General features: G+C 35.2%; 1 protein-coding gene across 16 annotated transcripts in view; it reads right to left on the reverse strand.

Moving 5' to 3' along the window:
* Positions 1–20,543, reverse strand: part of EFCAB3 (EF-hand calcium binding domain 3) — a 419,723-nt gene that overhangs the window by 240,739 nt on the left and 158,441 nt on the right. For 15 of the 16 annotated variants that reach the window (XM_070479568.1, XM_070479567.1, XM_070479577.1 and 12 more), the window contains 5 exons: positions 17,572–17,673; positions 15,492–15,596; positions 6,436–6,540; positions 4,464–4,568; positions 236–289 (listed from right to left, as the gene is read on the reverse strand). In XM_070479568.1, the coding sequence (XP_070335669.1) occupies positions 236–289; positions 4,464–4,568; positions 6,436–6,540; positions 15,492–15,596; positions 17,572–17,673 (471 nt within the window). The remainder of the gene's footprint in view (positions 1–235; positions 290–4,463; positions 4,569–6,435; positions 6,541–15,491; positions 15,597–17,571; positions 17,674–20,543) is intronic. The other variant, XM_070479571.1, reaches the window with a different exon arrangement.

The raw sequence follows: 20,543 nt of genomic DNA on the forward strand, positions 1-20,543 counted from the left end.
AATAAAATATTTCTTATCGAGATGCTGCACCAAAGCACTGTTATTAAAATATAGATTATCTAAAGTTCAACCAACTCTGGAAAATTTGATAAATACCACTCATTAATAAAAAGGAAAAATGTCTAAATCAACAATGATGATGAAACAGTTATGACAATGCTATGATTAAAAAAATCATGAAATATAATTTAGTATAATAATTTATTTTCTTAGATTTAGAGTATTTGTCACTCACCTATAACAGTTTTTACTCCATCCATTAGCTTATTGAGAACAATCTTTCCATTAGCTATTCAAAAAGGTACAATTAATACAAATGATTGAGATTCAGGAAAAAGGTATAAAATACTTGTTTATAGCTCATAATCAAAATCAACTATTTTTATTTTATTATATTTTATAAACATATATTAATTTATAATTTACTAGATTTCAATAATTCACCCAATAATATTAAGAACCAACTGTTCCCTAGATTATAAGGATTCTCTAGCTTATATGAAGCTATACACTCCTGCATAAGGAGATCAAGATATGATTTATGCCAGCTATAAAGCTCCATCAGTGGCCACCACAAATGGAAAAGAGTCTATACTTTTCATCTTTCATTCTTTGCTAAATTTCTTTTCTCCAACATTTTCAATCACCATGACTTGCTGTAAATACTTGATTTCTATACATTTGTGACATGCTTCCCCGGTGGCACTAGTGGTAAAGAACCTGCCTGCCAAGCCAGGAGACATAGAGATATGAGTTTGATCCTTGGGTTAGGAAGATCACCTAGAGAAGGAAATGGTAACCCACTCCAGTATTCTTGCCTGGAGAATTCCATGGACAGAGGAGCCTAGCATGCTACAGTCCATAGGGTTGCACAGAGTCGGCCACTACTGAAACACATTTGAGACAAGTGTTAAGGCTTTCTACCATTTTCTACCACAGGAAATTTTCTTCCTCATTATTTTTTGTCTACTGATTAATTCATTTATTAAATATGTAAAGAATTTTTAATATGAATTAGGCCACGTGGTAGGCTTTGGGGGTATGTGGCAGACATTGCTGGTTGTCGAATCATCAGCCATGACTACTTACTATTCTTTCTGCTAACAGAACTCTAATTTGGTAACCTTCCTCTAATGTGGCCATATACCTCAGGCAAGACTGGGCACTTCATAAGCCCTGGAAGTGGATTATGTCAAACTAGATTCAAAGCTAGTAGAAAGAAGGGAATAATAAATTAGGGTGTAAAGACAGATGATATAGAGGTCAGAAAAATCAGGAAAATCAAGAAAATGAAAAGTTGACTCTGAAAAGACCAATAAAACTGACAAATCTTTAGCTAGATTGATTAAGGAAAAAGATGCAACATACTAAAATAAATAATGAAAGTGGGGACATACTACCAACCTCAGAGAAATAAAAAGGATTATGTGAGAATACTATGAATAAGTACATGCCAACAAATTAATAGCCTAGATGAAAAGGATATATTCCTAGAAACATAAATTACCAAAATTGACTCCAGAAGAAATAGAAACAGAACTTTAACAGCCTTTTAACAAGTAAAGAGATTGAATCAGCAATTTAAAACCTCTCAACAAAAAAAAAGCCTGGGACTAGTTGGTTTCATTGGTGAATTCTACTAACATTTAAAGAAAAATTAATACCAATTTTTCTTAACCTGTTCCAAAAAAATAGAAGAGAAGGAAATAATTCCTAATTCATTCTATGAGGCCAATATTACCCTAATACCAAAGGTGGGATTAGTGTAAAGTAATAGCTTAAAATAACAGAGATTCTTCAAAAGAGGACAAAAATGTTCTGGAATTAGTGACTGTACAACATTGTGAATGCACTAAGTACCACTGAATTATCTATTTCATAGCAACTAATTTTATGTTATATGAATATGTGAATTTCACCTCAGTAAAACAAACGTCAAAGTAGACATCATTATTCAACGGTGAAACTTTAGAAGTTTGTCCATTAAAACCACAAAAAGACAAGAAAGCCTATTTTACCTCTAGTATTCAAATTGGGCTGCAATTCCTAACACATTAAATATAACAAGAAAAAGAAATAATTGATTTTAAATATCTTCGTAAGGTTGTGGGAAACCAGATCAACTTTGGAAAGTCATCAAGAGTCTGCGAATACCACAATACTAATTTTAATACATATTCAATTCAAATCCAAATGGTATTAATCATAGATTTTAGAAGCAGTTAATAAAATTCATGGAAGACTAAGAATTACAAAATAACTGACATAATTTTGAGGAACAAGAAAAGTACTTTTAAAAAATTTATTTTATATTAGAGTATCGTTGATTCACAATGTTGTGTTAGTCTCAAGTGCACAGCAAGGTGATTTACTTATACATATATTTATTCTTTTTCAGATCCTTTTCCCATATAGGATATTACAGAGTACTGAGAAGAGCTTCCTGTGCTATACAGTAGGTCCTTGTTTACTATTTCATATATAGTAGTGTGTGTATGTTAACTCCAACCTCCCAATTTATCCTGCTGCTTTCGCCTCTGGTAACCAACTTTGTTTTCTAAGTCTGTGATTCTGTTTCTGTTTTGTAAATAAGTTCATTTGTATCATTTCAAAAGATTCTATATGTAAGTGATATCACATGCTATTTGTCTTTCTCCATCTGACATACTTCACTTAGCATGATAATCTCTAATCTTGTCATGCTGCAGCAAATGGCATTGTTTCCTTCTCTATCATGGCTGAGTAATACTCCATTGTAACACATCTCAAGAAGGGATACTTACAATACTCAATTTCAAGATTTACTAATGTAAAATCTTATTATTAAGGTAGTATAGTATATTGATAGAGGGAAAAATAAGTCAATGAAACAGTATAGAAACTTAGAAACTGACTCTAGTATATGTGATAGTAAATATTACAAGTCAGTAGGAAAAGGGCTAATGAAATACTGGCCATTAATACAGAAAAATATTAGATCTCTTAACTCACAAAAAAAAAAAACCCAAAATAAATTCTTTATCAATTAAAAAGAAATAGGATAAAAACAATAGGAAAAATCTTTAAGATCTGATGATAAGGAAGAATTTTCTAAACAGAAAACAAATTGTAAGGGAAGACAGTGACAAATTTAATTCTATTAAAATTAAGAACTTCTGTTCAATGAAAGATGATAATCTAAGCAAAACGCTAAGTAAGAGACAGATATTTCTTATGTCAGTTCAGTCGCTCAGTCTGACTCTTTGTGACCCCACGGACTGCAGCATGCCAGGCGTCCCCGTCTATCACCAACTGCTGGAATTTGCTCAAACTCATGTCCATTGAATTGGTGATGCCATCCCACTATCTCATCCTCTGTCGTCCCTTCTCCTCCTGCCTTCAATCTTTCCCAGCATCAGGGTCATACCCAACCAGTCAGTACTTCGCACCAGGTGGCCAAAGTATTGAGTTTCAGCTTCAGCATCAGTCCTTCCAATTAATATTCAGGACTGATTTCCTTCAGGAGGAACTGGCTGGTTCTCTTTGCTGTCCAAGGGACTCTCAAGAGTCTTCTCCAACACCACAGTTCAAAAGTATCAGTTCTGAGTGCCAAAGAATTGATGATTTTGATTTCTTGTACATAAAACATAAAAATGATTAACATACAGAGTGGGATGTTATATCCTACTAGCATACATATTAGCATATAGTATGTGGGCTTCCCAGGTGGCAATAGTGGTAAAGAACCCACTTGCCAATGCAGGAGACGTAAGAGACGCGGATTTGATCCCTAGGTCGGGAAGATCCCCTGAAGGAAGGCATGACAACTCACTCCAGTATTCTGGCCTGGAGAATCCCATGGACAGAGGAGCCTGGCAGGCTACAGTCCATGGGGCTGCAGACAGTCAGGCACGACTGAAGTGCCTTAGCACGCATGTACAGAGTACATAAAGAACAACCATAAATTAATTATTAAAATGCAAATTACCCAATAGATTTAGGCAAAATAATGAAAAGGCAATTTACAGACAAGAAAGGTTGAATGATCAGTAAAGATATGAGATGATAACCTCACTGGCAATCTGCAAATGCAGTTTAAAACAAGATACAATTTCATATCAACCATGTTAAAAAATAATACACCTGACAAAGTCAAATGTTGATGAGGTAGAAAGTTGGGGCTATAAATACCAGTTTATAGGGGCAGTGGTAACAGATAGTCAGGAGTAAAGAAAGCAGAGTAAAGAAATCTTCAGGATGTTAAATAGAATTTAACTGGGACAGGGATTAAGGGAAAGTTAGAGTGAAGAATGATCCCAGTTTTATAGGAGATGTAGAGAACATGGAGGTAAGACTCTATTCAATTAAAATATAATGAATTTTTTTTTAGCCTGGGACATGTAAATAGAAATATTTAGCAGATACCTGGACATAACCCCTTGGAGCTCAGAGATGTTAAAGTATATTATAAATTTCATGCTCACCATCAACTGGAAGATTAGCTATCAGATCTTCATGTTCTTTTTCTGTGAGCTTAATTCCCATGTTTCCAAGAACTTTGTTCAGATCATTGACATTAATCATCCCACCTTAGAAAAAGAGAAAATTAAAATGAGGCAAATTAAATGACTTCAAAACATTAAAAATATAACTCTACCCATGAATTATTTTTCCAATAGCCATTGTGACCTCAGAAATGTAATGGAAAAACAGTAATAAAAATAAATCATATTCATGACTGAAAAAGTAAGTAGCAGAGTTACAAATAAAAATTTCTCTTTTTAAAGTTGGGCTTGAGGGGGTAAGAGAACATACCATAAAATTTCTTAATGATTTTTAAACTAGAGCTTAAGCAACTAATCTCATAGGTTTCTGAAGTAACAGATTATTTTTGTCACATAAACTCTCAGGTTATTTGTGACAAATTTCTAAAATAACTAACTTGCTATATACAAGTAAACTTGAAATGATTTTTTTCACCTGCTTGGGTAAATGCAAAGCTAGATGCAAAAATACAATAAAGAATATTATCTGATAAAATAAACATATTTAGGGATGTATAAGTAATGAATCAATAATATTCACAGTATAATGTTCTAGACTCAAGAATTTAACATGTATCTTCTTATCTTTGAGAGACTTTACTTCATCCAAAACCCTATTTTGAAACACCTGTCCAATAGCTATAAGAAAAGCCAAATTCATGTCAGAATGAAAATTGTATGGTCATTCATAAAAGAGTATTTTGTATTTCATAATTCTATAAATATATATTTTCATAATTTTCCTTAAAATATTATTTTAACTAGAAATTTTAAAAATGAAGGCAGAAATAACAACTTGTAAAAAAGTGACATGTCCCTATGATCTTTGTTACTAAAAGCAATTGTGAGTTTGGGCTATGCTGAGGCATCATCATCATTGCCACCATTAAAGCCATCATTGTTACCACACGTATCACCACCATCATCATAATCACAACTACAATACAGCACAATATATAACTTTTATTGAAATTTTATCTTATACTAAGCACATGTCAAAGTGCTTTATTATTTTTATCCTCTTTTTATAAATGAGGAATTTCACACACTGAGGTTTAGAAGAAACTTGTCCAAGATAACACAGAAGATAAGTAGTGGAGCTAGGATCTGAATCTAGGCATTCAGACACAGGATACTTTGCTCTCTACCACTCTGCTATACTGTTGTTTCCCATTTTTAAAATATTTACTTGTTTTTTTGGTTGTATCAGATCTTAGTTGCCAACACGTGGGATCTTTGTGGAGGTGCATGGACTTCCTAGTTGTGTCATGCTGACTCAGTTGTTCTGTAGTATGTGGGAATCTTAGTTTCCTGACCCAGAATTGAACTTGTGTTCACTGCATTGTAGGATGGATTCTTACCCACTAGACCACCATTTTTTTCCTCTAACTTCTTTCTCTTCCTTCTACTAGTCTTTCACTCTTCTCATTTTCCTTTCTTTCCTTGCTTATAATTAGGTTTTATAATTAAGTATAAGTAATATTAAGTCAGGGTTTCCAGTGGTAAAGGTTGTGTAGGTGGTAAAGAATCTGCCTGCCAATACAAGAGATGTGGGTTTGATCCCTGGGTTGCGAAGAACCTCTGCAGTAGGACATGGCAACTGGCTCCAGCATTTTTGCCTGGAAAATCCCATGGACAGAGGAGCCTGGTGGGTTACATTCATGGGGTCACAGAGTTGCACATAACTAAGCACACACACACACAATATCAATTGCTTTACTCAGAGCCTAAAGTTTTAATGACTTAAAAAGTAAATTTAATTGACAGTTATATGGTTTCTACACAGCCTAGAATTTTATTCTCTTAAAGTTCAGAAATTTCTAGAGGAAATTTCATAGGGAAGTTTTATAACTTCTCAAAAAGGCCACACAATTAGGCCATGAAAGGTCCGAGTGGCAACCATGTGACTCACCATTGATTGGTAGGATTTTCCTCAGCTCTGAGCATTCCTTATCTGTCAGCTCAATTCCCATGTTCCTAAGAAGATTTGGAAGGTCATCAACATCAACCTTTTTTCCTTTGGAAAGATGAGGATATAGATATTTGAGAGTTTTATGGCTTACCTATCATTTCAAATAATGAAATATTCATGCCTATGAGGAATCAGGGGCTTTCCTGGTGGCTCAGAAGGTAACAATTTGAGGACATGCAAGGGCAGAATGAAATATATCCATATCAGTTCAGTTCAGTCGCTCAGTTGTGTCTGATTCTTTGCAACCCTATGGACTGCAGCACGCCAGGTTTCCCTGAGCTTACTCAAACTCATGTCCATTGCGTTGGAGATGCCATCCAACCATCTCATCCTCTGTTGTCCCCTTCTCCTCCTGCCCTCAATCTTTCCCAACATCAGGGTCTTTTCAAATGAGTCAGTTCTCCACACCAGGTGGCCAAAGTATTGGAGTTTCAGCTTCAACATCAGTCCTTCCAGTGAACACCTAGGACTGATCTGTTTTAGGATGGACTGGCTGGATCTCCTTGCAGTCCAAGGGACTCTCAAGAGTCTTCTCCAACACCACACTTCAAAAGTATCACTTCTTCGGCGCTCATCTTTCTTTATAGTCCAACTCTCACATCCATACATGACCACTGGAAAAACCATAGCCTTGACTAGACGGACCTTTGTTGACAAAGTAATGTCTTTGCTTTTTAATACGCTATCTGGGTTGGTCATAACTTTCCTTCCAAGGAGTAAGCATATTTTAATTTCATGGCTGCAATCACCATCTGCAGTGATTTTGGAGCCCCCAAAAATAAAGTCAGCCACTGTTTCCACTGTTTCCCCATCTATTTGCCATGTAGTGATGGGACCAGATGTCATGATCTTAGTTTTCTGAATGTTGAGCTTAGCTCATGTTATTGGGAAACTCAATAATAACATCAGAGATAATAACATGATTTTAAAATATTCCCCTTATCAAGCTACCAATGGTATTCTTCACAGAACTAGAACAAATAATTTCACAATTTGTATGGAAATACAAAAAACCTCGACTAGCCAAAGCAATCTTGAGAAAGAAGAATGGAACTGGAGGAATCAACCTGCCTGACTTCAGGCTCTACTACAAAGCCACAGTCATCAAGACAGTATGGTACTGGCACAAAGACAAAATAGAAAGCCCAGAGATAAATCCACGTACCTAAAGACAACTTATCTTTGACCAAGGAGACAAGAATATACAATGGACAAAAGACAACCTCTTTAACAAGTGGTGCTGGGAAAACTGGTCAACCACTTGTAAAAGAATGAAACTAGAACACTTTCTAACACCATACACAAAAATAAACTCAAAGTGGATTAAAGATCTAAATGTAAGACCAGAAACTATCAAACTCCTAGAGGAGAATATAGGCAAAACACTCTCTGACATAAATCACAGCAGGATCCTCTATGACCCACCTCCCAGAATATTGGAAATAAAAGCAAAAATAAACAAATGGGACCTAATGAAGCTTAAAAGCTTTTGCACAACAAAGGAAACTATAAGCAACGTGAAAAGACAGCCCTCAGAATGGGAGAAAATAATAGCAAACGAAGCAACAGACAAAGGATTAATCTCAAAAATATACAAGCAACTCCTGCAGCTCAACTCCAGAAAAATAAATGACCCAATCAAAACATGGGCCAAAGAACTAAACAGACATTTCTCCAAAGAAGACATACAGATGGCTAACAAACACATGAAAAATGCTCAACATCACTCATTATCAGAGAAATGCAAATCAAAACCTCAATGAGGTACCATTACACGCCAGTCAGGATGGCTGCTATCCAAAAGTCTACAAGCAATAAATGCTGGAGAGGGTGTGGAGAAAAGGGAACCCTCTTACACTGTTGGTGGGAATGCAAACTAGTACAGCCGCTATGGAGAACAGTGTGGAGATTTCTCAAAAAACTGGAAATAGAACTGCCATATGACCCAGCAATCCCACTTCTGGGCATACACACTGAGGAAACCAGATCTGAAAGAGACACGTGCACTCCAATGTTCATCGCAGCACTGTTTATAATAGCCAGGACATGGAAGCAACCTAGATGCCCATCAGCAGACGAATGGATGAGGAAGCTGTGGTACATATACACCATGGAATATTACTCAGCCATTAAAAAGAATTCATTTGAATCAGTTCTAATGAGATGGATGAAACAGGAGCCCATTATACAGAGTGAAGTAAGCCAGAAAGATAAAGACCAATACAGTATACCAATGCATATATATGGAATTTAAAAAGATGGTAATGATAACCCTATATGCAAAACAGAAAAAGAGACACAGATGTACAGAACAGACTTTTGGACTCTGTGGGAGAAGGCGAGGGTGGGATGTTTCAAGAGAACAGCATCGAAACATGTATATTATCTAGGGTGAAACAGATCACCAGCCCAGGTTGGATGCATGAGACAAGTGCTCGGACCTGGTGTACGGCAATATTTTTAAAAGTACCATTATAATCTCAGATAGGTCTCTTAAGCTAAAAAAATATTTTTCTATTATGATATGTGATAGCTCCACATCTAGTCCCACTTTTCCTAATGAATATGTCATCCCATGCAAAGAAAATAAGACAATGAAGATCATCTGCATATTCTTTCTGGTAGATTGAAAGTGATAAAAATTATAGAATGAAACAAAAAAATATTTTAGGGAACAGTTCTGTCCTATACAATGATGCAATTAAATGCATCTTAATAAGATAAGCAAGTATTAATTCAATTAAGATTGTAAAATAGTCAGGAAATGTTTCAAACACTTAGCCTCACTGGAGTGATATCAGGTTTATATCTTTAACTTTTGTTTATTTAGTTTATGAATTAATTGAGCCCTAATGTGAAATTTACTGCTCTTTAGAGTTTGTCTCCAGCCCATTGAGGGAGATTAGAAGTCTGGGAACATAGTCCTTGGACCACAGAATCTGGTTCAGGAATATAAGGATGCAAGCAGAAGCATCAGTGGCTGAGCATTCTTGCATTCCTTGCATGACAGCTTGAATTCTTCATGGTCCTTTCCCTTGGGTTATCTGGACGACTCTGCCCTTCTCATGTGGTGTAGGAAGTAAGTCCCACACTTATCACTTCTCCTTTATTCTGCTGTCCTAAAGTCCCTGGAAATAATGGTGGTGATAGAACTCTTTTTTTTTTTTAAGTAATTTCCCACATTTGGCTTAGTTGTCTCTTCTATTAAAAAAAAAAATTCTGTGTTAAAGGGAATGTATACCATTCCGCTCCCCGGAGAGTACTGTCTTTCTCTGGTTCTATCCAAGTCTAATAGTGGCACTGGCCATATTCTCAACTGAATCAGAAATTGCTGGAAATATCAAGGGACAAAACATGCTTACTTTCTTTTTTAGAAAAATGTTTATTTTTTAATTGAAGTATAATTTCTTTACAGATTTTTGTTGCTTTTTGTCCAACATCAACATGTTTATTTTCTGTCTTGAGTCATCTTTACTGTCTTCTGTCTCAATGTCAAGTAAGAGTTTTCAGAGATTTCTTTTATAGAAGTCCATATTCTCCACAGACCCTGAGCAATTCAAATATGTCTTAAATACTTACCATCACCTAGTAGACTGTGTGTCAGATTACTAATTTCTTGTTCTGTAAAGTTCATCCCCATGTTTTGCAAAAGAGTACCCACTTTATTGACATCAATAATCTTATCTTGTAAAAAGAAAAGCATGTACAAAAAAATTATTGGTTCTACAATGTGACCATTGATGTTACTTATTGTGCATTATGATTACAGCTTTGTCTGTATAGTCAAAGGTTTGGTTTTTCCACTAGTCATGTACAAATGTAAGAGTTGGACCATAAAGAAGGCTAAGTGTTGAAGAACTGATGCTTTTGAATTGTGGTGCTGAAGAAGATTCTTGAGAGTCCCTTGGACAGCAAGGAGATCAAACCAGTCAATTCTAAAGGATATCAACCCTGAATAGTCATTGGAAGGACTGATGCTGAAGCTGAAGCTCCAATACTTTGGCTACCTGATGTAAAGAGTCGACTCATTAGAAAAGACCTGATGCTGGGAAAGATTGAAGGCAGGAGAAGGGGATGACAGAAGACGAGGTGGTTGGATGGCATCACTGACTCAATGGACATGAGTTTGAGCAAACTCCAGGAGATGGTGAAGGACAGAGAATCCTGGTGTGCTACAGTTCATGGGGTCACAAGAGTTGGATGATTTAGCAACTGAACAACAACTTCTTCATCCACCTTATCAAGAAGGCCAAGATTTAATAAGGTCTCTTCATATATATACCAAGGCAGTCAATAAGGATATTAGAATTGATATATTCAAAATGGTTAAGCAAGTTCTTAATTATTTACAGCAAATGGTAAAATAAATGAAAATGAGTAAAGTTTATTTTTCTTTTCTGAACTCCCAGATTAGATACCTTAACTCCTAACAAAAATTGACCAGCAAGTTGTTTCCATCCATTTGGATGACTACGTTATTCAGACCCATCTTACTGCTTAAAGCAACTAAAATCTTGAATAAAATATAACAAGCATCATTTTGAAAGCAATGAAGAGCTGAAAGAGAGTAAGGAATTACTAGTCCAAAGTCTCATGAAAAACAGGAAGCTAGGCAGGTAAGCATACTGCCAGGAAGAGGCATTTCCTCTTTTTCCTGGAGCTTCTTAATGAGTTGCTCACAATGTTCATGGGTACTCTTACTGTGCACACCTACTGAGGCATGTATGGCATCATTTATATCCATGGAGGCCCAAACTACAACAAACTGGGCACAGCATCATCATCACATGATCTAAGCTTGACTCAGAATAATGCCAGTCTATATTGAATGTGGAAGATTTTTATGTTCAATCTAAATTTGAAAGAATAGTTGCTATTTCTGTACCAAAGAAAATAAGAAATAATGGTGCACCATATACCTTCATATTTCTTCATGTTGGGGTTTTTTGACTAGGCACAATAATAAGCAAGTACATACAATAAGTACTCTGACCACATAAGTGATTTCCAAACCCTAAGAAATCAATTATCTTCTCACTTGGGAATATATTACATAGAAAATGGAAGATTAAAAAAAAAAGACAAATATCCTACTAATAAAAGTCACACAGAAAGACATTCCCATAAAGAACAGCCAGACCTGGGGGAAGCCATATACTTATGTGTCTTGGGGAGGGGAACGAGGGCCTGGGGTTAGACCAACCTATATTAAAACATGATAAAGCTGTCATATTCAAGGCAATTTAGTATTAGTGTATGAATAACTAGACCAATAGGACAGAATATGAATTCCAAAAACAGGCAAGTGAATATAGAAACTAAGTATATAGTTAAGATGGCATCTCACATTATAGGGAATGAAGATGGAACTTGAAATAAGCAATTTGTGACAACTGTTTTTTGTTGTTGTTCAGTCACTAAGTTGGGTCCAATTCTTTGTGACAATTGTATAGCTATTTTCAAAAAGATAAAATAGATCGTATTTCCTGATAGAAATAAATGTAAAATGTTACAGTATCACATATGAAGTATTCTTGTCAAAAAAATGTTAAAATTGAAAATAATTAAACCATTAGAGCTGACTTCTAGTTATAGGGAATACATAGGCTAGAGGAACAAGACAGATGAGAAAACAAATTTAGTAAGTGGGATACTCTACAAGACAACTGGCAACAGACACAGTTTCTTCAGTAAATTCGAACTTTAGTAAAAGAGAAGGAGGAAGGAGGATCAGCTTTACATTCCATGAGATTCAAGTGTCTTAACAGATACAGGGTGAAAACTTTGGTGTTTGACTTGAATAAACTATTAACAACTGTAAAAAAACTAGAGATAAGTAAGAAAATTTTGAATTAAATTATATAATGGCATTGCAGTAACATAAAAAATGGTCTGTATTTTTAAGAGATGCATACTGAAGTACATAAGAACAAAATGATGTTGGAACTTGTTTTGAACTATTTCAGTCCGAAAAATAAAAAAAAAAAACAAGTGTAACAAAATCTTCCTACTTGTTCAATCTAGATGACAGGAACATGTGAGAAAGAATAATTATATTATTCTATTACTACTTTCGTGTATGTTTGGAAATGCTTATTATGCCCCAAAAGTGGAAAGAACCCAAATGCCTATCAACTGATAAGCAGATAAAGAAAATAATATCCATACAATGGAATATTATTTGGCAATAAAAAGGAATGAAGCAGTACACTCATGTTCATAGCAGCATTATAAACAACTAGAATGTGGAAGCAACACAGTGTTCACTGATGGATGAGCAGATAAGCAGAATGAGGGATGCACCTACAGTGGAATATTATTGAGGCTTACAAGGCGGGAAATTCCAATATATGCTATAACATAGGTGAGCCTTGAGGACATTATGCCACATGAAATAAAACAGTCATTCCACTTATATGAAATCAGAGGGATAGAAAGTCATAGGGGCAGAAACAGAATGGTGGCTGCTAGGGGCTGGGGATAAGGGGCAGCGGGGAGCTTTTGTTTAATGAATATAAAGTTTCAATTTGCAAAATGAAAAAAATTCTGGAGATGGATGATGGTAATGGTTGAAATTAAAACTCGCTTACTCCTTGGAAGGAAGGTTATGACCAACCTAGATAGCATATTAAAAAGCAGAGACATTACTTTGTCAACAAAGGTCCGTCTAGTCAAGGCTATGGTTTTTCCAGTAGTAATGTATGGAAGTGAGAGTTGGACTATAAAGAAAGCTGAGCGCAGAAGAATTGATGCTTTTGAACTGTGGTGTTGGAGAAGACTCTTGAGAGTCCCTTGGACTGCAAGGAGATCCAACCAGTCCATCCTAAAGGAGATCAGTCCTGAGTGTTCACTGGAAGGACTGATGTTGAAGCTGAAACTCCAATACTTTGGCCACCTGATGTGAAGAGCTGACTCATTTGAAAAGACCCTGATGCTGGGAAAGATTGAAGGCAGGAGGAGAAGGAGATGACAGAGGACGAGACGGTTGGATGGCATCACAGATTCAATGGACATTAATTTGGGTAAACTCTGGGAGTTGGTGATGGACAGGGAGGCCTGGAGTGCTGCGGTCCATGCGGTCACAAACAGTCGGACATGACTGAGCGACTGAACTTAACTGAACTGAATGGTTGTACAATAGTATCAATGAGCTTAACACCACTGAACTGTATCCTTTAAAATGATTAAGATAGTAAATTTTGTTACGTGCATTTTATCACAATAAAAATATTGAAAAAAAGCAAAAAATAAGAATGAATTAACTGATACATACAATACAGATAAACCTGTACATACTAAGTGAAATAAGCTAGTCACAAAACCCACATATTATACCATTTATTTGAAATGGTAAGGCAAATCTACAGAGACAGAAGATAGATTAGTAATTACATAGGGTTTGTAGGGTGATAGCTAAAGGGCATGAGATTCCTTTTTGGAGTGATCTGGGTGTTCACAAAGTCCTTTGATAACTCTACTAACTATAATATAATTGTAGTTAGTCACAATAAAGTAAATTATAATCTCAAAAGGGATGCCCACTGGCTCACATTAGAAGGACATGAGGGTAGAATAAGAAGATGACAGAAAAGAAACTGGAAGAAAGCAAAAAACTTTACATTTTGTATATAAAACTGTTTTCCCATTATGTCATTGAGAACTGAATAGACTGCAATGGATTATAAACTTCCCTGAGAACATGGGCTCCTAAATGCAAGTAAGACCAAATATTTCTTACAAGAATAGAAGATAGTTAACTCTGTGTGGGATAACTATGACAACACTGTGGTATTAATAATTGGTATGAAGAGTATAATAGTAAGTAAATAGTTGAGGCATCTGTCAATAGGCTACTGTAAGTACCAGCCACTAGCACTCTTTTTGTTTTTCTCTCATTTTGAATAGAAACTTCTTTTATTTATTCTAATTCTTTCATTAAATATTTATTATAATTTGTGAAAGGTACTAAGATGAGGGAGGGATAAAGATGTAAAATGAAGATCCAGGTATGGTCTCTGGCAAAAGAAGCTCACATTTTATAGACGAATGGTACTCATTTGTAATATAATGAGTTAGAGTTTAACTCTCAGGATTCCAGCTTATATTACTAAGATAAAAATGATGGTACCAAATAGTGAAAAAGTATGGAAATACAAGTCAAGTTAGGGTCCAGAGTTTCTCAATTACTGAACATGCAATTGGTATTATCTGTGGAACAATTCTTCAGTGTGTTGAAAAGTCCTATTAATTGTAGAGCACTTAGTATCCCTGGCACTCATGCATTCGTGCTCAGGCGTGTCCAACTCTTTGTGACCTTATGGACTGCAGCCCGCCAAGATCCTCTGTCCATGGGATTCTCCAGGCAAGAATACTGGAGTAGGTTGCCATGCCCATATCCAGGGGATCTTCCTGACCCAGGGATCAAACCCACATCTCTTGCATCTCCTGCATTGGCAGATGGATTCTTTACCACTGTGCCACCTGGGAAGTGCTCAAAGAATTTAATACTAATAGTACCCAATCTTAAAATCACCTGTGACAACCAAACGTGCCCCCAATATATTTCTAAAAGCCCCATGTGGCTGCTTTCATTAAGTACCACAGTGATAATTATGAACTCAGTTACTGACAAAATCCATGATGTCTGAGGGACAGCATAGAAATGTCCTATAGAAATTAAAATATACCAATTCAATATTTGGGTGAGAAAATTGGTTCAAAGATATAAATATGAACATTTTCAGGAATTATAGGGAAAATTAAGTTTTTTGTGAGAGAGTGTTGAACAGAACAATAAACTAAAGACAACTGTTTTCTGCTCCCTGGGATTTATAGAAATGAAGAAATAGTACTTAACTTTACATAAGAAATTAATTCTTCTCAAGATCAACAAAATACTTTTTGGGTACTAAACATCACTAGTTTTAGAAATTCTCATACTAATATTTATAAGCACAAATTCCCATCAAAGGCACAGTTATTTCTAAAATACTCACCATTAGCTAGCAGGTTTTCTGTCAGTTTTTCCTTTTCCTTTTCTATGAGTTTAATTCTCATTTCCCCCAGAATGCTGTCCAAAGTACTCATGTTAACCTTCCCTCCTTAGGAAAGCAGTAGGAGTGGAAAATGACAAAAATACAATGTTTCCAAAATATTAAAAATACATTCATGTCTGTGTATTACTAATTAGCTTGTGTTACTGATATAAAAAAAGAGAGAAAATATAATTCATGTCTCCGTACTATCATTTAACACTTTTAATAGGGCTATCAAGACTAATTTCCAATGTTCAGAAAAGTTCAATAGGATAGATAAATCTAGAACCGATTTCCTATTACCGTTTCTTGGGGACAACCTGAAACAACAAAATGTGCCCAAGGTAGTTTAGCACCTGTTGCTGTAGACCACAGATCTCATCTTTCCAAACAATAACAAGGGGCCATTCTCATTTGCTTGAACTCCCAGATCACTTCTGCTGAGTAATTGCTAATCCTTCACTTCAATGTTTGCTATGTAGACCTAGATTTAATTTTTCAATTAAAATGTTTTCATCTATTTCCACCCTCCTTGTCCCAATTTGTTCTCTTTTCCCTGACTCTTCTCTGGTCTTTTGTGGTCTTCAGAAACTTCAGCATTGTTTATGATACACAGTGAAAGAAGTTGCTGATATAACAAACTCAATATAAGTCTTAAAGACAGAATTTATTTCTAGTTAGAAATAGATTCTGTGAGGTTTTACAATGTCTTCTTAGTGCCAGATTAGTAGCTTTAAAGATTCATTTCAGCATTTCATAAGCCCAAGACCTCTTGAGTGGTTAAATGCTCAGTTATTAATTTTTAGATTCTATTTCAGATTTTAAAGTTTTTTGCCTATGAGATTCAACTTCATGTTTTACAGAAAAGTATATAACTTGTTGATACAATCATCCCCTTCCCTTTAAGAAACTGAGAGGAATAAACCCAAAATTTAGTGATTCTTAAATGTAACCAAAAACTGTTAATTCCTGCATAATATGGTTATAGGTTTTAGTACAAAGCCCATGGCTAAATAAATTCTGTTCAAGTGTTTAAAAGATGTTCAATAATAGAATAAAATCTCTTCCCTTGGCCACTCCACATAGCAGAAAGTTTTAAAAGAAGTTGATGAACTGCTAGTGAAACACAGCAGTGGGGAAAACAAATTTCATACTTCTACCCAATAAGCATGATTTTTTTTTTTTTTTGCTGACACCCAGAGAAATTTTTCTTTTTCTGAGTAAATTTCTTAGCAATTACTACTCTTTTTGTTTCTTAATCACTCTTCAGACTAGATAGAACTTATTTTCTTCTTTTCCATAAACTTTCAACAAATTATGATGTGTTTTTTCTAACATATAATGCAGATTATCTGCAAAAGTACAGATGGATTAAAAGAAGCATAAGCATGCCATCAAAATATTAGAAGGGTGAAGCTATCAAGATTTAATATCCTATTTTTTCTTTTTGCTCATCTTTAAAGGCCTTCATACCATCAATCATCCTATTCTGACTGATCTTTCCATGGGCTTTAAGAAATATACTAATCAAAATCTCACAAAAGTGATATAAAAATTCATTAAGCAGGATAGAAGCCACCATTTCACAAAGTCAGAACTTACATTTCCCTACAAAGTACAAATTTACTCTCAATAATTTTTTATAAAATATGAAATGGAGTAAACTGCTGAGAAGGCCCCTTTTCACTCATTGGCATCTAAGGTAGTTATTGCCTGGACTCTAGCATGCAGAAGCCCCTTCCCCATTTATTTTTTGTAATGTCTCATTTATTTTCATTCCAATACTTTTCAATGCCTTCCTTTTCCCCCTTAATTCTCATTTGAAACTTTAGGACTTACAATGGATTAAAAAATAAGAACCAGTATTTTTCACCCATGGTCATGGGATTTATAACTAGAGTCTACTGATTCCCAAACTAAAAATGAGATGACAGAGTTGGTATTTCTTCTTAAGATAAAACAATATTGCCTTCTAAAGGTTTTTTGGACAGTTTTTGTCTTTCACCTAGATAGGAAGCAGAATAGTTACAGAAATTCTTACCATTAATTGGCACGTTGTTCACCAACTCATGTTTCTTTTCTTTGAGTTCTACTCCCATGTTTCCAGGAACTTTTTTCATGTCATTGACAACAACCTCTCCTTCTTCAAAGCAAAAGAAATGGAGACTTATGGTATTATTGTGAATGATGCCATGATTTGATGTAATTAAAAAAAACAAACTGTCTTTGAAGCATTACAACCAACTGCAGGATAAACAGGTACCTGACCTAACAAATAGGCCATTGGCACTTCAGATAAAGACTTCCTTGTTAATTCTAGTATAATCTCTGAATGATAATCAAGGCAAAAAAACAAGCAATTATGAGAATAACTTTGTAGTAAATTAGGATGATATAGATTGCTGATATAAAATAAGTTTTATTAGCAAGTACTTGCTTTATTATGAGATCAACTCTAATTTTACCAAAACTTTTCTTCACCACTTGCTATGCTGAACTAGAATTCAGCTTTCCCATCATATAAGATACGCTAATTATTGGGAAGGAGTCCAGATAATGACTTTGGAAACAAAGAGTGAAGTTTTATTGCTAAAAGTTCTAGTATCTAACTCTAGGCATTTATACTTAAATCTTTTTTTAAGGAGTATGGGGGTAATAGATTTTAAAAGCCCATACAATCATAATGTGGAAAGAGCATTTAATTATAATTAAGTGGAAAGAATTTAGTTCTTAGCTTGTTAGTAGCATCTTCCTCTTTTCTTTATTTTTTTTAATTTAAAAATATAATTTTTTTCTAAAAATAAAAGTTTTAAAATTAATGAATCTGTAATGGTCTTTATCTTTCTGGCTTACTTCGCTCTGTATAATGGGCTCCAGTTTCATCCATCTCATTAGAACTGATTCAGTATACTAACACATATATATGGAATTTGGAAAGATGGTAACGATAACCCTATATGCAAAACAGAAAAAGAGACTCAGATGTATAGAGCAGACTTGTGGACTCTGGGAGAAGGTGAGGGTGGGATGTTTCAAGAGAACAGCATCAAAACATGTATATTATCTAGGGTGAAACAGATCACCAGCCCAGGCTGGGTGCATGAGACAAGTGCTCAGGTCTGGTGCACTGGGAAGACCCAGAGGGATCAGGTGGAGAGGGAGGTAGGAGGGGGGACCGGGATGGGGAATACATGTAAATCCATGGCTAATTCATTTCAATGTATGACAAAAACCACTGCAATGATGTAAAGTAATTAGCCTCCAACTAATAAAAATAAATGGAAAAAATTTTAAAAAAATGAAAAAGGAAGCCACAAACTTGAAGAAACTAAAAAAAAAATAAATAAAATAAAATTAATGAATCATTTTATCTATGCTGGGTCTTCATTGTTGTCATGGGATTTCTTTAGTTGTGGTGGGCAGGAGCTACTCTTCACTGTGGTGCGCCAGCTCTAGGGCACAGGACTTCAGTAGTTGCAGCTTCCCAGCTCCAGAGCGCAGGTTCAGCAATTGTGCCACATGGGCTTAGTTGCCACGTGGCACGTGGGGTCTTCTCAGACCAGGGATGGAATCTCTGTCTCGCATACTGGCAGGCAAATTCTTTACCACTAAGCCACCATGGAACCCCTTCCTCTTTATTTAAATTTATTTTTTATTGAAGTATAGTTGGATCTCAATGTTGTGTTCATGACTGCTCTAAAGCAAAGTCACTCAGTAATAATATGTATATGTGTCTGTGTGTGTGTATATATATATATTTTTTCATATTCTTTTTCATCACAGCTTATTACAGGATATTGAATATATTCCCCAAGCTATACAGCCATATCTTGGCTATTGTGAATAATGCTGCTATGAACACAGGGATGTCCATATCTTTTTGAATTAAAGCTTTGTCTGGAAATATGCCCAGGAGTGGGACTGATAGATCATATGGTAATTTTATCTCTAGTTTGCTGAGGAACCTGCACACTATTTTCCACAGTCGTGATACAAACTTACATTCCTACCAACAGTGTAGGAGGGTTCCCTTTTCTCCACATCCTCTCCAGCATTTGTTATTTGTAGACTTTTAATGATAGCCATTCTGACTGGAGTGAGGTGGTATCTCATTGAGGTTTTGATTCACAATTCTCTAATAATTAGCAACGTTGAGCATCTTTTCACGTGTCTGTTAACCATTTGCATGTTTTCTTTTGAGAAATGTCTCTTTAGGTCTTCTGATCATTTTTTTTATCGGGTTGCCTGTTTCTTTGTTATTGAGTTGTATGAGCTATTGTTATATTTTGGAAATTAAGCCATTGTCAATCACATCACTTGCAAATATTTTCTCCCATTCTGTATGTTGTCTTCTTGTTTATTGTTTCCTTTGCTGTGCAAGAACTTGTAAGTTTGATTAGATCTCATTTGTTTATTTTCATTTTTATTTCTATTGCCTTGAGAGACTGATCTAGGAAAACACTGGTACATTCATGTCAGAGAATGTTTTGCCTGTGTCCTCCTCTGGTATTTTATGATGTCATGTCTTATATTTAAGCCATTTTGAGTTAATTATTGTGTGTAGTGAGATTGTGTGTGCTAACTTCATTGGTTTACAAGCAGCTGTCCAACTTTCCAAACACTTTTTACTTAAGAGACTGTCTTTTTCCTATTATATATTCTTGTGTCCTTTGTCAAAGATTATTTGACTGTAGGTGTGTGGGTTTTGGGGCACTCTATTTTGTTCCATTGATACATATGTTTGTTTTTGTGCCAATACCACACTGATTTGATTACTGTAGCTTTGCAGTATTGTCTGAATTCTCTACTTCTAATTCAGCTTCTACTAGTACATGAAGAATTGTGATATAGTAGATATTAAGCTGCTTAGGTCAAGGACTATGGTTGTTTTTACTTGCTATTCAATCTCTAGCACTTAGCAGAACGTCCAATATGTGATGCTCAGTAATATTTACTGAATGAATAAATGGTAAAAAAAAAATAGCATCAATTTTAATATCAGTCAATCAGTAA

Source organism: Odocoileus virginianus, chromosome 17 (genome assembly GCF_023699985.2).
Source record: "Odocoileus virginianus isolate 20LAN1187 ecotype Illinois chromosome 17, Ovbor_1.2, whole genome shotgun sequence".
In the NCBI taxonomy this organism is placed as follows: Eukaryota; Metazoa; Chordata; class Mammalia; order Artiodactyla; family Cervidae; genus Odocoileus; species Odocoileus virginianus.